The 17178-nt window shown below is 40.8% G+C and overlaps 1 protein-coding gene across 1 annotated transcript in view; it reads right to left on the reverse strand.

Moving 5' to 3' along the window:
- Positions 1–11602: 11602 nt before the first annotated feature.
- Positions 11603–17178, reverse strand: part of xkr4 (XK related 4) — a 32610-nt gene continuing 27034 nt past the window's right edge. Inside the window, exons 3-4 of the mRNA XM_080777301.1 lie at positions 12832–13186; positions 11603–12271 (exon numbers count right to left, since the gene is read on the reverse strand). Of these exons, the coding sequence (XP_080633427.1) occupies positions 11671–12271; positions 12832–13186 (956 nt within the window). The 3' untranslated portion in view covers positions 11603–11670. The remainder of the gene's footprint in view (positions 12272–12831; positions 13187–17178) is intronic.

The raw sequence follows: 17178 nt of genomic DNA on the forward strand, positions 1-17178 counted from the left end.
TGTTCACAGACAGAATCTGAGGTTTATTATTTGTTTCTCACCATTGCTGGCAATGGTGAGAAACAAATATGTACCCTTAATGGACTTACAGTATACATGGCAATATTTGAAGTAATTTACATTTCCAAACTCAGCTGTATAGTATGCCCCTTCAGGGGTCTTCTCACCGGAAGCAAAGTCTTTTTTTGTGTTTTTCTCTCGTCTGTACGGTTCATACAAAATCAATGTTCAGTTCAAGATTACCTTAAAGGTCCCTGTAAAGTCAATTTCCTCAATTTCCGCAATTTTCAATTTCCACAATTTGCAATTTCCAATTTCTCCAATTTCTGCAATTTCCACAATTTCCAAAATTTTCAATTTCCGCAATTTCCGCAATTTCCGCAATTTGCAATTTCCGCAATTTTCGCAATTTCCGCAATTTCGCATTCGCAGTCAGCGATGCTTTTTGGTGGATTTTATTGCTCCAAAACTCCAGCTCCAGTGCAGATATTCGGAAAACGGAAAAATCAAACAGCAAAAATAATACTGGCCAAAATACAAAACAGCTGTGACCATGACATGGGCTCTAACACTTTTGTCATTTCTCATTTCATTTGATAATTTCTACTAAATACACTGAAAATGTCACAATTTTGTTTTAGTCGGGTTGGGTTTGAAGTTGGGGAACTATGCTACCCATTATTCCTGGGCATCTATTTCTGCTCTTCTAACTCACATTCTGTTGGTTTGGGCGTTGTTGTGTATTTTTGGTTTGATATAGTGAGTCGGCCCGAATAGATTACTTATACACCTGACCATGTGGTGAGGAATGAGGAATGAGGAGGATGAGGAAAATTACCAAAAGAGTTTCCATCTTTTTTTATCAGTCATTTAGAGGCTGTTACTTGTTGGAAGCCATGCAGTAACAACACATTTCCAATGGCCTGAGGTCCTTTTGTCCTAACTCTTTCTTGTGCACACTATTATTTCACTCCACACTTTCCTCTTACAGTGTGAACTCAATAGCTTCAATTTGACCTCGAACTTCAATTGAGTTCTAACTTGCTCTGGTGGTGCGGCTACAACCTTGATGCTATTAAGACCAGGTTCCTGCAGCTGAACAATGATTGATCAGCCTGTGCAGCTGTACTGGAAATGCAGCAAAAGTAAGACTCCAGATATCAGAGACACCAGTGCTGACAATTTAGCACCACAAAACCTAAAACGCCTTCTATAGCATCCCTTGAGCGAAAATTGGAAAAGAAAAACAGCAGACAGCAAGCGAGGGATTGGCCACGGCCCACGAGGCAATCCTACAGTATATACACAGGTTAACAGGCCTAAGATATAGACTCTCGTAGATGTATTTTATCGATTTTGACATTTTCAATCTATGAGAGTCTAAGGCTTCATTTCCCTGAGGACACCAGACCATAAGGTGCTTAACCCTGATGCCTCAAATGTTAGAGAGGCCTGCAGGGTGGTTGTGCAAGTGCATTTCTAAAAGGCATACAAAAAAATAAAAAAATAAAGCTGGAGACTAGAAAAATGACCACAGTGTACTTTATTAAATGAATTTTGGTACTTTGTGTTGCATTTAGATTCAAATAAAAATTTACAAAAATCCAATATATACAAAAATGTCATGTTTGTTCTCTTTTTTTCTACACTTCATTTATTTAATTTCTTTACAATAAAATGTACCTTTTCCTATTTAATGATTTTTTTAGCACTTCAGACTTTCATCACGCAATGCAACTTACTCAAAAGACCAATAATGACGTTTTTTTGTCTTTAGTGTTATTTTTTTTATACACCACGTACACCACACATTTTTTTTTTTACTCTGTAATACATCGTCATAGTAACGGCCACCCATGGTGGCGTCAAACCTCTAAAGACACCCTTCACAGTCAGAACTCAAAAAGAGAGGAATGTTCGTTTTCAACATGTACATTTTGCATACATTTATTTACAGTTAAGATAAGCTTTGAAGTTTCAATTTTTTATGTGTGATCCTCCGTTTTCACCGACCAGACAATCTAAAAAGGACTCCTGTACAGTATGTGGTTATACAAGCCTGGTGGGGGTACAGAATGTCTGGATGCCCAGCATTCACTCTTCATCTTTGTTACTGTGCTTGTACTGAAGGCTGGATTTAACACAGGGAGAAATGCTCTGGCATTTAACACTGTGTCACAAATGTGTCATCTCCTGGCTACCGAACAAAGAAACCAAAGGGAAAGAATGGTTGTCAATAATGGATCCAGATCCATATAGGTTTCCAAGAAGAGTCATATAATGGATTACTTTTTTCTCTTCGTTGTTGTGAACAACCTACCTTGAACCTACACAAATTCCAACCCTCTTTTTTTTCTTTTTTTTTGCCCACTTATAAATTGTGTTTTGCCAAAAGAAGATAATAGCTCATGCAGAAGTCATAGAACTCCATGCATTGATGTTCTATAGCCATTCTGCTGCTTTGGACAGAATAATTCATCATTGAGATGAACACAGCCATAAGCCATTGTAATCTTTCCCGGAACAACTTTATGAAGTGACTCAACTCAACTTTATTTGACAGCAATAGATTTTTCAGTCAACATCCCCAAGCGTGTGCAGTGTCTTGTTTACATTCTGAAAGGAAGATGCAAAAGCTATATCGCCTCACTTCATAAAGTTGTACGATGCCCATGCTCTTCACAATGATTTATTACACTGTTCAAGGCAACAGTATGGCTCTGTGACTTGTCTCTGGCGTTTTTTGGGGCAACAATGGAAGTCTATGACTTCAGGATATGAGCTATATACTGTTTCGGCATGACAAACCATACAGTACTTACTTGCTTTTGGACATTGCGTTGGCTATGTTGACAATAAGGAAGAAAACAAATACACCATCCTTGGGTCCCGTGATACATCTTGAGAACCACTGTAGGATTAGATAGCCATGAGAAGAAAGGTCAAATTAGTACAATTAGGACTTTGACCCATTGGTTGTTGGTCCATGGAACCAAGACAAGACAATCAAGTGCTAAGGGGCTACCGAGAAACACAATTAATTTATTGTGTTAGAATAAAGAACCCGTTTTCATGGGGGTTTACCATTTAAGCCCCCCATGATTCTGCAGCACTGCCGTATGCCAGTAACATCACTGCCGAATCCTTGGTATCTTTATTCTAGGATGTTTGCAAGCGGTACGGAAAGGCCATCCGCCAGAGGGACATTTCTCATGGTACTGTATACCACTGCTGTTCTCTTTTTATATACCGGTAGCTAGTTTGATTATTTTGATATCATAATCAACACATCAAGACAAAAATAAATGTCACATGACAAGAGACCCATATATGTGAGGCCAGATTCACTAAGGGTTTGACCTTCTTAAAGAGCATTAAATGCTTATCTTTTCACTAACTTTCACATATGTGAGAAAAGAGCATGCCAAATTGCACAGGCAATAGAATAAATACACTTCGTGTCTGATATGGTTTCACATGTAAATTACACATAAAAGTACTCGTTCAGCCCATACATGTATCTTTAGGTTGAGCCATGCAAATAGAAATTGCACCCAATTCACCAAAACATCACAACTGCAACTCCTTTAAACTAATGTTGTTCAAATGAGAATCAACAGTGCATGCAAAGGCCACCTCACAAGCAATGGTAGCTAATATTACAGCTTAATAGCCACCACAAGAATAATAGTTATATTACCTTATAACTACTGTAGTAACCAATATGAAGTGAGACAACATAGGGGGAGAATATTCCCTCCCAGAGCATCTTTGTTTCAACTCTGAGATCATCTGAAGATATAATTTAAGTAGCCAATCCATTACGCAGCTGTATGCGCTTAATTGGTGGGCCACTTTTATGGACATACTGTATCTGCAGATGATTGTTTAATTTGCGTCAGCCTTGTTGAATTAGTCTTGAAGACACAGTTTGATCTTCAGTTGATGACTTTCTTTGTGCAGAGCTCAGTAGCCCATTTGGGCTGCAAGCTAATTTGCATAAATGTCTTAGTGAAATGTGCAATATGTTGCCCTATGAGTTTAAGCAACTAGAGTGCAAAAAGAATGTGCAATCTGCCTTCACAATCACAATGCATGTTAGTGAATCTGGCCCTCTGAGTCTGATATGGAGAAATGTTAGGATGATGTGATCTGGAAGGGGAGGGTGGGACATTTGTACAGCCTGTGTCCTAGTATAAGCACAGCAACTAAATGACATAGAATGCTATTGAATAGTTTGAAAAGAAAAGAAAAACTACATACAAGCAAAGTAGCAAACACACGCACACATACACACACGCACACACACACACCACTTTATCCAGAAAACCAAGGAGGGGGTCAAATGCACATTAAAATAATTTCCTGAATGATGAGGAAGCAATGAAAAAATAGAGCATTTTTTTTCTTTAAGGCAAATGAAACTTATAAAGCAGCTTAAAACCATGACCCGGGTGAAAGAGTTTTATTCACTGAAGTGCATTTCCTGTCACTGCTTCCTGTTGTTTGATGCACTTCCTACGTAGTGAGCAAGATATCCACCACTGTCTATAGTTTCAGCATCAATAAGACGTTTACAGCTGGTAACCCTTTAAAAACCACTTAAACCCTCCATTCTTAGTAAAACGGACCTGAGTTACAACTGTACTTGGACCGCTTTTTTTCTGTCTACACCGAATCTCTTCACCAAAAATAGTCACAAACGCACAAGCTTGTAGATCGGCTATTTTTGCTGAAGGTTCCTCCCAGAATAGGCATGCTGGGGATCAAGTGGTTAAATTAGAGCCACTTTGTTTCTGTGATTGTAATTAGGCAGCAACAAATATGAGCTAAATACTATACACTGTAAATAATACCTGAGAGTAGGTTCTTTACATGTGAGAACCACTACTTTACTGGAGCTAGCTTCATGCTTAAAAATAATGCATCTTTGACCATCGGTTGCTAATTGGTTTAAAAAGGTGTGAGCAGAAACATCATACAGTGAAAAAGTGGCAGAATGGATGTAGGTCTTCTATGGTTGCAAAGATTTCCTGTATTGTTCTCACGCTCTGACCAAATCCTACAATCAAACTAGTAGGTCTGCATCATTTGGTCAATATGCAATGACCAAGCCAATCCACCTAGGCTAAGTTATTTTGCTGCTGCCTAATTGAACTGTGACACTTATATAAACAAGGGGCTGGGATCTAAAGCATTGCCTTGTATTGCAGTCATCAGTGAGAGACCCATAAAGCAAATCAACCACAAATGATGGCGGGTATTCTGCCCACAGATCCAAGTTGAGGTAGGTAGGTTTATGTACTGTACTGTTCCTTCATGTGATGGTGGCCAGTTGAACAAAGATCTTTGAGCTATATAAGCTAGTGTGGTTACGCTAACAAACAATTAGTCTATATTTTGACACACAATGTTTTTCCAAAGATTAGGCTTTAGAGAAGAACAGAAAAAAGTATAAATCCTCAGAAATGGCAAATCATCTGGTTGATGACCCATGCAGGTCTTTGGTTACATTTGTACACTCTCAGAGTTAAATGAACACTCAATATTTTACAGAGCCCAAACCAGTTTTTTTAAAACTAGTTTAAACACTGATTAGTGTTCAATCACCTTCACCTACAGGTTTAATTGAGAAGGTTCGGGTCCAGTTCGTGGGCTGGCCATGGCTATGTTGTAATTTTTCTACTGTATATGAACAATTTATTCTATCAGAGTTCTCTACTGAGGAAGTTATGGGTCATTTAGGTGTTTCAGTGTCTTGTTCAAACTTTATGGGACTGTCACCAATAACTAGACCACTGTGGCACACAAAAGGTTCCAGCAATATTTGTTGAATATTTTGTCTTACGTGTCACATTCTACCTAAACTGAGATCTCAAAATAAAGTTGCACATGAATATAAAATACCTGGACTCTCCATAGCATTGTTTAGTGTTTTGTTTGGTGAGGTAATTCACAAATCCATCTATGTGTGGCACAGATAACTAAGCTTAATTCTTCAACTTCAGACTATCTCACACACACACACACACACACACACACACACACACACACACACACACGTGACCCTCTCCTTCCAGACATACAGTACACACAGCATCTTCACCAAAACACATGCACAAAAATGAGGCCCAATAATTCCAAAGTAAACAATGAAATACAATCCATCAGATGTGAGGACATACAGTATGCCTACATAGCGACATGGAGACGGATTCAACTCATGGTTCATTTATGAAGCTGAGGAGGGAGGGGCTTTCACCTGACCTCTGTTTAACCACGGGTGGACGTTCTTTTTCAGGGGCGCAAGATTTCATAACAACGGGCAGTTTTAAAGTGCCTGTGGTTTGTAGAGACAATGGGTCAATGTTTACACTTGACTCTGGGTTTTACTGTGTACATAGTGTTGGGATTGTGTAAGTACTGAGCACTTTTCTAATAAAACCAGGGACAAAACATATATACCCTACTGGGTAAATAGACTTTTGTGCAGTTTTTCCCTAGTAAAACACAACCACACCGATTAGAAGCAGTATTGTACACAGAGTTAGACTTTTAGACTTTGTCACTTCAATTAGAATGCAGCCCTAATGCATTTTAATGACGTGTTGATAGGGATCTGGGTAGTGAGACTAGTCTTTTGTTAACCTAATTGTGTACTTAGGATACATTAAATCAATAAATAATTAATCTTTCGTACAGTACCTCTATTGTGCTTCATCAATAAATTATAGTATTATATGTGATCTCGTTGATTGAAAATGCAAGCATGTCAGTGGTGAATTAATTATCCTTTACTTCCTTATTTGTCCTGTAAACATCACTATCTGAACTGATCTGGTCGATTGCGGTTTACAGAATTAGCGTAGTGGTTTAGACCATCATCTCTGGCCTTGGGTTAAAACCTGTAATCTTTCCACCTCCAATCTTTACTTGGCCTCAAACAATACAAACAGGAGTAGACAACCAACTCTCCGTAAATAAATATTTAGACAGACCAAGCCTCGCTGATTGTGACAGCCTCAGCCTTTTATACATTTAAGTGGGTTCTTTTGTGACGTATTTACCCTTTATTTAGCCATAAAATGATTGCAGAGCAATTATATTGGTATAAAGATTTGTTTGTTTCTGAAACAACCTAACCAGAGTAATACTATGTGCTACTATATGTTGTTCCCTCATTTCATGGTCTATGCCAGTTTTTGAGAGTAAAAAATATACAGTATGTGTGTGCGCGAAATCAGAGAACCAATGCTGCAAAATATATCAATTTGTGAGGACAGATCAGATTTTGAGTTGATTTATATCTGTGTCACAAAGGGTAAATATCTATTTATTCCCGTTCCTGTCTAAATGAACAGTATTGTGCCTTCCATGTTCGTCTTCACCCTGAAGCCTGTGCTTTCCATTTTTCCAGTGATGGAAAGGGATCCTCTCCTTCATAAAGGAGGTGAAAATAATAAATCCCTGCATTTCTTTTCAAGTACAGTCAAAATAAAAACACTTGCTCAATAATTTGGTGCATTGAAATATGATAACAAAAGAGTAAACTGTTGTAGATACTTGACTTGTTTTGTCTTTTTCTACAAATACCTGATGAGCAACAAGGTCAATGGTGTGTTCCGGTGCTACATTCTGGGTGCGGGACCTACCCAAAGGCTCTTTTTACACTACCTCCTGAAAGAGTAATGGCATCCTCTATTAATATTTAACAATGCTGAGTAAAACACACCACAGACCATGTGAACGCACGCACACACGCACGCTCGCACTCACTCACTCACGCACGCACGCACACATACACACATACACACAATGTAGTGTGGCAGCGACACAAGGCAGATTAATGTCTAAAAACAAAGCAGACGTAATGTTTTCCAACTTTTCCCTAAGAATGACCCATGTTATAAATAATATAAATCATAAGAGACAAAAGCTCAGAGAATTAAAAAAAGCAGCACATTTTGAAACTCAATAAAAACATAACAAAAAAGGCAAAACCAGGAACAAGTCGATGTCTGTTTCCAACAGAATATGCTGAGTGCTTACATGCGCATAAACTATTTCCATCTACCGTACGTCAACCTGTATAAATTAATGAAACGTGGAATTCGGTATTAACCAAGTCTTTATCTCATTATCGCTTCTGTTCCCATGATGATATTTGGAAACCTTTGTTTCCTCATGTGTATGAATATGAACAGCTTATGGAATACACTATTTATGTAAATGCAATCACTGTGACAGGCACAGGCCTTTAAAAAAAAAAACACTGTCCAAACGTGCTCAATAAATTAATAGTTTTATTCAATTAGCAGCAACGTTTTGGTACAAAGCCTGAAGGTCTTGTACTGAAATGTTGCTGCTAGCTATATATATATATATATATATATATATATATATATATATATATATATATATATATACGTACACTGTATACTGAGTAAGTTTAGACAGTGTAAAACAAAAGTAGTGCTAGAAAAACGTTTTGTCCTTTTAACACTATTTCCTCACTGCGTGTGTCCTCTCTAAACTTGCCCATATGTACAAGTAATGCTTAATTCATACTCTACACGAGCAACACCACTCTGGTGATGTCGCTTGCCGAAAATTTGTGTCAAGCGCTTAGAGTACAAAGTAGGCAGAAAGGAGAGCAGTTTAGAACAAGAGTTGGAGTTGATTTGGTTAGGTTAGGTTTGCTTGAGTGTAAATAGTACCTCCAGTCACATGCTGTGATTATCCAATGGATTTTTGTGCTTCTTTTGTCTTCTAAACAAAACAAAAATGTTGTGACATTTATATATTAAATAATTGAATTGAATAACACATGAATACAAAAATGTACTCATGCTTGAAGGCTCAACTACCGCATATGATGATGATGTCACTGGTTAGTGTGTGTGTGTGTGTGTGTGTGTGTGTGTGTGTGTGTGTGTGTGTGTGTGTGTGTGTGTGTGTGTGTGTGTGTGTGCGTGCGTGCGTGTGTAGCAGAGTGGCTCAGAACCTCTGCCTGATGGCCTCAAAAGTCTAATATCTCCCCTGGTCCATAAGGATATCCTTTTGGTCTAGTGGTTCAGATATTGGACTTTCACACGGGAGACCCGAGTTCGAATCCCAGGCGTTACATTGGTGCCGTGACCCGGATCGGGTTTCCCCGTGGGAGGAGGTCAAAAGGGGGGTGAGTGCAGCAGAGTGGCTCAGAGCCTCTGCCTGATGGGCTCAACAGTCTAATGTCTCCTCTGGGATATCCCTTTGATCTAGTGGTTAAGATGTTGGACTTTGTGATGATGATTTTGTGTTCATGACGTGTATATCATGCCTTATGAGAAACTTTAACATCTCTGTCTCATTTGTAGTCTTTTCTTCACCAGCTACTCATCACAGTGTTTAAATATTGGTGCTTCACTAATGTAACAATTTAGATTTGTAAGTATTCTAGATAACAGTATTTCAAGTCTATATGGGTGTTTTAGTATAGCATTAAGAAAATGGTTAGCACTAGCTGAGCAATAATATCGTCTCAGCTAGTAAAATGCTGAAATACTTTACTAAAATATTGACATAGGCCTACAGTAACATAATACTAAGCAACGCTATCAAACTGATTTTTGACTAGCTGAGGGAGAAAAACTAGCAAAATCTTCTGAACAAACTGGCAAAGTGTCTGGCAAAAATATAATAAATAAGGAATAAAAACGTTAAGGTATGTCGACATAGATGATTCATAACTACAACAGCTAATAATTTGTGCCCAAACACATCCTCATGTGCTTCTCACTCTTCCTTATCCTTTAAGGGTGTCCACATGCACACGCGCACACACACACACACACACACACACACACACACACACACACACACACACACACACACACACACACACACACACACACACACACACACACTGACATTGAATTCAATATACACTATAGTTTTTTTCTTTTTTTTTTCTGAAGAAAAGAAAAACATTTGTATGTATTTGTATCAGAGGACTGTACATCCTGGTGGTACTGTACTGTACTGTACTGTACGTAGTTTCATTTGGCTGAGATGGTTGACTGCCTGTCGTCCTTGCCGCCTCTCCTTTGTATACCTTCTCCTCTGAGATCCATTCACCTCTCATGTGGCGTGCGTTTTCTGCTTCTGCACCACCCACCACCCTCCAATCATTTCACGCTCTCCTCTCCTCTCCTATCCCCTCCTTCTGTTTCCTCGTGTTCTTGTTCTGCCCGTCATGTTCCTGTCATCCCTTCATGCTTTGATCTACACATTCTTCTTTACTTGTCCACTCCTCTCCGCTTTGACCCCCAGTATGAAACCAGTATGATTGTACGGCCAGATTTAGAGGCTGGACAGGTTTATAGTTGAACTGAGCTGCCAGGAAGCTTTTTATTGGCCTTGTGTATACTGTAACGTTTGTTTTTTTGTTTGTTAATTATTTCCAGGCTAGAAAAAGACTAGCCAAAGTCTCTACATCTTCCCCCTCCCTCCCTCTCTATCGCTCTTTCTCTCTCTGTAGCTATATACACATCCTTCCTATAGACAATCCAAGTTGACCTTATTCAATTTAATCCAGACATGACATGATGACTATGTATAGATGCTACTTTGACTGTGGTCTAAAGTCTCTTCATCAAGATGAGTCGTTTAAGACAAAGAGAAAGTGGCTTTATATAATTCATAGGCAAACTATCGCAGTTGTCCAATTACCCAGCCGTCAGCGAGAAGGATCCCAGTCCTCTGAACCAATTGTGGGAGTTCAGACAAATCCTTTTTGGCACTGGGAGAGCATGGCTGATGATGACACACAATGTTTGAATGCTGATTGGGATGTGAGTGCCCACTCCACTTGTTCTAACTGGTGAGATCAATCACATCACTGAAAGTCTGAAACCAGCATGGCCCCAATGTTCTGCTGCTAGGCTACTACTACATCACACATAAGAGCTAAACGTTGTACGTCTCTCTCTCTCTCTGTCTCTCTCTCTAGAGATAATATCTCAGAATTTGTAACAACTATACCACAAAGGAGAAGGAATAGCTGTACGCAAACCCGGTCGTGGTCCAGGCTTTAGTTTGATACCCGGTATGGCATCGATGACATGTATTGTGTGTCATAATGAGCCAACATGGGCAGTCTATGTGGAACTGTTCCAAGACGTTGGTGACACAGAGGGGTGCTCATATTGTCATCAACAGATCCAAACTCGGCAAATGCTTGTCAATGCAACTTTTTCCAGATTCACATAAGCCTTTGAAGCATTCCGTTTTTGTGCCTTTATTTCTTACTGTGTAATTTTCCCTGACAAGCATGTCGTAAAAATGACAACAATAGATTGGCCATCTCCTTCATAAGAAGAAGAAACACAGCCACACATCAGCCAGACCTTTTGCTAATGCTCTCCTATGTTAATCAAAACTAGCCTCCTGTGTGTGGACTAATGCGGAGAGACAAAAAGAGAAATGGGACTCGGGGTTGCTGTGGTAGTGGTGGAGGCGGGGAGTCGTGGGGTTTTGATGAGTAAGCGAAGTAAAGAAGCCGAAGCAGCAAGGGTTAAAAACATATTGCCATAGTCCTTGCTGCTGTTCATTTGTTGAGAGGACAGCCCTCCGACAAATGGTGTTCCCATTACCCCACTGTCCAGGGGATCTGACGATTTCACGTTCAGACTACAACGTGGTCTCATACTCTAACCTCTCCTGCACGAGAGCATCGTCTTTGTACTGCAGCCGCGGCGGACTCGGGGAACAGTCAATGGCCAGGATGGCCTTCCGTATACTCCTGTCCAGGACGTGGCGCTCCCAGGCCGGGTAGCGGTTGCGACAGAGGTCAATCTTGATGACGGTCTCGTCGAGGCGCGGCGCACGAGAGGAGGGCGTGGAAGGGGCGGTGGGACGCACCTGGAACACCGGCATGCACCCGTCCCGCTCAGAGTACTTTGCCGCGTCGCGCTCCAGCGTGGAGGAGCCGCCGCGGTTGGAGCGCAGGGAGTTGGTGGCGCCGTCTGGTGGCAGCATGGAGAACTGTGCCGTGGGGTCCAGGTCGAGGGCCTGGCAACTGGGGGAACGTCCGAAGCGCGGGCCGTTGGGGTGGAAAAAGGCATAGTACATTAGCATGAAGACCACGCCGGTGAGGAAACTGCTGAAGATGACGCAGAGTGCAGGTACGGCGAAGGCGTCTGTGTTGTGCGGGGAGCGGTAGACGTACCACAGCGCACTCAAAGCTGCATTCTCCACCAAGATGACCAGGTAATATATGAAGAGACGACACCTGCCACAGACAGATAGCACATTATAGGATCACGTTAAATTAATCAATGGCTTGCTAGCTACCGTACCTATATTGTTACTAGCTTGCCAACATACTGGGTGTTTACTGTTCATTTAACTCAAGGAACCAAGGAAAACAAAATATCAAATTGAACGTGGATTTTCAAGGTATTCATCAGACTGCAGCAATATTCCATGCCTAACCCAATTACCTGAACTCACTCAGTCAAATCAGTCAAGTGTTTCAGAATTTTCATACTTTAAGAAGAGTATTCATTCACGTTTTTAAGAAGTTTAATTCATAGATGTACTGTACATCCATGTACAGTAAACTAAAGGCTAATTTATCACAGGTACATCCCATCCATACACTAGTAAAGCCGATTTTATACTTTGTGCGCGGGTGTCTCCGATCTACACACTCACTTGTAGATTGGCTATTTTCTGTGCAGGGAGCCCACGGAACATGGTCAGTTATTACTTATTGAACCAAAAACACAAACAATGGAGTAAATGGGGAAAACACAACAGAGGAGAGACGGGCGTCCTCCTCCTCCCTACCTTGTCCTCCCTTCCTTGACGTTGAACCAGGAAAAGATGTAGATGATGCCCACCACCATGTCGAACACAATCTCCTCCCACTTGGTGATGCAGAAGTCCGTCTCACAGTGGACGATCCAGAAGGTCATGATGCACCAGTGCAGCACGATGAAGATGCCAAAGTAGAGCTGGAACACGGAGGCAAACAGGGCGAAGGTGATGACGCGCGCCGCGATGGTGAAGAAGTGCCAGCAGAACTGAATGATGACGGCCAGGTAGGTGATGGGCTTCTTGTCGTCCCGCGAGTCACGCAGCGCCTTCTGGTAGGACGCCAGGGCCCACGCCAGGGACACCAAGGAGGCGGCCGCCGTCATGCCTGAGACAAGACACACGGGAAGCAAGTATCCGTTAATGCATTACGACCAGATCGAGGCCCGCAATGAACTGTTGTACGAGTACGATCCACATCGATCACCTTTAATTCGGGGCGCCCAAAAGGTAGATCAATCTACCAGTAGATCACAAAGGCTGTGCACTGTGTGTAGGTAGACCACATGGCATGCCCCTAAAAAAGAATATATATATATACAACTTTTTGGCATCTGCCACAAGTGCTGTACAGTACATAAATGTCAGTAGCATTACAAAGTTAAAAACCCTAAAAAAATTGGATAATATTTATTCTGAGTGGGTAGATCTCATTGAGTCGGTGTGGGGCTGTGGGCACCCCTGCTTTAATTAAACTGTTGCTTTAGCCTGCAAATTCACAGTAACTACAGTATTGAGTGTGAATTGAAAATAATACAGTCATTATCCCTCTGTCTGCACTGATCACTGCTGTAGGCTTTAGTTGCCTTCCCATTCAGCTACTGTAGTTGAATTAATAGATTTTGCTCTGTGCTTTCAAGTCGACTCAGAATTGCATTAATTTACAGAGCTCAGCATGCAGCATCTTCTTCACCACCTATTCAAGATTTCTCCCACTCAGATTTCTCACATCAGACACATCTCACATACACACAGAATGTAAATGTGCTAGCAGACAATCCCTAAAAATAGTGTGTGCTTTAGGAGATGTAGAGTTGGCCCAGATCCACAAAGGAATTCTGTGTGTCTCTCTCTCTCTCTCTCTCTCTCTCTCTCTCTCTCTCTCTCTCTCTCTCTCTCTCTCTCTCTCTCTCTCTCTCTCTCTCTCTCTCGCTAACAAGAGCAACTTGTTTGTCTGTGATCCACTCATATAGCACTGGCGAAGGACCAAAACATTTGCTAATTTTAACCTCTCTTTGAGTAGAGCACTTTATGAGCATCACAAAATAAAAATGTAAGTCTCTGTCTAAGGAGTCTTCCTTGACCGTAGTGAGCAAATCTTTTTCTGCCAGTTTTCCTTCATGCTTTTGAGACCACCGCACCTGCAGTCAACCCAAAACAAAAGACAAAGAAGGGTGCAATAGTTTACCCTGTACTTTAGCCTTTTAAAAGAAGCCCGTGTTAATTCACTGTAGACTTACAGGTTTTATTATTAATTAAATTCACCACGATGTCATAATTATGCAGAGTTAAATTAGCAGTCAGGACTTTGCTGTGTACATATTAGACATACTGTATCGGAGTTGAACTGCTTCACAATCGTGTGTGTGCGTGAGTGCGTGTGCGTGTGTGTGTGTGTGTGTGTGTGTGTGTGTGTGTGTGTGTGTGTGTGTGTGTGTGTGTGTGTGCGCATGCATGTTTGCGCGAGTGCGTGCTTGCGAGGCAGACAGCATCTTGCAGTAATATAGGACATGGGAGTGCTTGGAGGCCTGCTGTGGGCTGTACACTTCAAAATCCTGAGTGGTAACTTTATTCTGAGAGTGCGCAAAAGGACCATTTCAACACCCTTAGAGTTAAATTCCGACTGAGGGCTTTATATGCATCACTCCCTCTTGCTGACTTCTTGTCACAGAGGCGGGAAGGAATGACAGGAAGGGAGAACTCAACTGTCAGCGTTTTGGTGTTGCAACGTGATGAATTCAAGACTCATAACGATTTGTTGAATATAAAGTATAACGTTATTGACTCCACCATGACGTCAGGGACCCAATATATTCAGATCTTTCACATTTATTTTGGTGCCACCTGACATTGCGTTGGAGCCCTAAGTGAGGCAGTGAGCAGAATGTATTTTCAGGGATTCTCTGCAAGGAAAGAACACTCAAATACACACTTCTCAAAGAAAGACAGTTGCAGCAGTGAGGTTTATGCGGTAAGCGTAATCAGTACACAACATGTTACATCCAGTCACTGTCAACTGTCTTGTCAGAGACTATATTAAGCACTATGTAGTTTATTAGATGCTACAGACACAGAAACGAGAGGGCGGATAGGGGACAAGTGTTCAATCTGACTCAAATCCAAGGAGATGGATTATGTGATCGGCACAATCAGGTTGAGACATCAGAGCATTATTGTGGATTGTCACACTGTTGACTTCATTTCTTCAAACAATGGCATACTCAAGTTGTTCACATCTTGTATAACTCATATTTGGTAAAATAGGCCTACTCATTTCTTGACTGCGTAAATCCAGGGTTCTGTTCTAACTTTGATCATAACTACTTTCATGGGCTTGTCAAAAGCTGATTAAAGGTAATGATTTAAAACAACCCCAATCAGCTATCCTATCCACCATAGCACATTTGAAAACTGGAGAGACCAAAGTGTTTTTAGCTGATAATGAGAGTCTTTAGGACATTGGTATTAAAATATACAATGACAATCATCTTAGATTTAACAAAGTCATTTGAACTTCTAAAAATTCGTAAATGATCTGGCTGTCTGTAACAGGCTTCAATTAATGGGTTTAGACTTAGCTAATAAAATAAATAAAATGTAAAAAAAAAAGGAAAGGATCTAACATTAAATCCTATATGTCTGATATTAGAACAAAAACACAAACACTACCTCCTTTACAGATCCTATATCTATCCTAATGACTGTAAAATGTTCAATTTCTATCTCAGCGTTAATAATGGAGCTGTCAAGCCATGTTTCTGAGAAAAATAACACCCCAGCGTTACTTGTGCCGACAAGTAGTCACATTTCCTCTTTCTCATGAGTAAGAATCATTACGTTGAGATGAATAATTGTGCAGTCCATATCCGATGGTCCATATCTGAACCATCAGCTTGAAAGGACAATTTCTTGACATGCGGGCACGTTCCGAATCCACAAGCATTGTTTTCCAGCAGTGCTCTTTAGGCTTGCGTGCACAACTACTGTACATGCCTGCCTCCTCCATCCTCTGTGTCACGCTAGGTCTGCCATCAGTTTGGCTACAGTTAGGGCCCCTGTCAGTGTTGTCATCTGGTGTTCCAGGACTCCACCGGGCAGAAGCAGACAGGGGGATTGGGGTGGACGTCATAATAACCAAAGCCTGTGGATTTTCTCTGCATTTCATACATAGTTGTATGATTTGACATCCATTATACAACACAACCTTCCTGCCGCCATCTTCTTTGTTTGGAGAGAACAATGAGCCTGAAACTTGGATTAATGTCTCTCTATCTGCACCGCTGACCGCCATTGACTAAGAACAATACAGCAGCATAACGCATAAGCAAAAAAAACAACACAACCCGGTCTAAATGCAAACAGGCAATATAATTAGCTAAGCAAAAACTAAGTAAAACAAATACATCACACTCTGCAATATGCACCGTAGAATGTATGTGGGACAGAACGCAACAAGCTGTTAAGTACTCAGAGCAGTCTTAATGGTCGGCCAATCGAGAGCAGTGGGAGAAGATAAAGGTACAATGAGTGAATGAGCCCAAATCGTATAACTTAATTGCTCTCTCTATCTAGTAGGCTAACAAATGACCGCAGTAAAAACAAAAAACAAAGCCACGCAGTGTAAAAGCAAGCAGGAAAGCTACAGTACGTGAAAACGAAGTAAAATTGTATACATCATCACACTTAATCCACCGACACCAGTTCAAGGAGTCACTTGAAGGAAACAGGAACATTTTCCACACAAGGACACAGTCCTCTGCCAGCTTCCCAACACTAATCCCTTATTGAACATGCAAGTGTTTAATTCATTCTGTAAGTGAAACACGTGGACCTACAGTAGAGTACAGTATAGAAACATTAGCATAATGATCAAATTAGCCTATTTTGATAGGCTATGCTGGAAACATGGATCATGAGTTTTTGCGTGTCTTAAGTACCAGGTCTTATTACTTAACTTAAGACCTGGAGGCGTGATCAATGCCATTTGGCTATTCTGAGTGTCCAAATAGCATTGACGCCTCCAGGTCTTAAGTTAAGTCATAAGACCTGGTACTTAAGACACACAAAATATGGCCATGGACTCTAAAGTACATTTAGGGC

The sequence above is a fragment of the Protomyctophum bolini genome, assembly GCF_963924005.1.
Source record: "Protomyctophum bolini genome assembly, chromosome: 12".
In the NCBI taxonomy this organism is placed as follows: Eukaryota; Metazoa; Chordata; class Actinopteri; order Myctophiformes; family Myctophidae; genus Protomyctophum; species Protomyctophum bolini.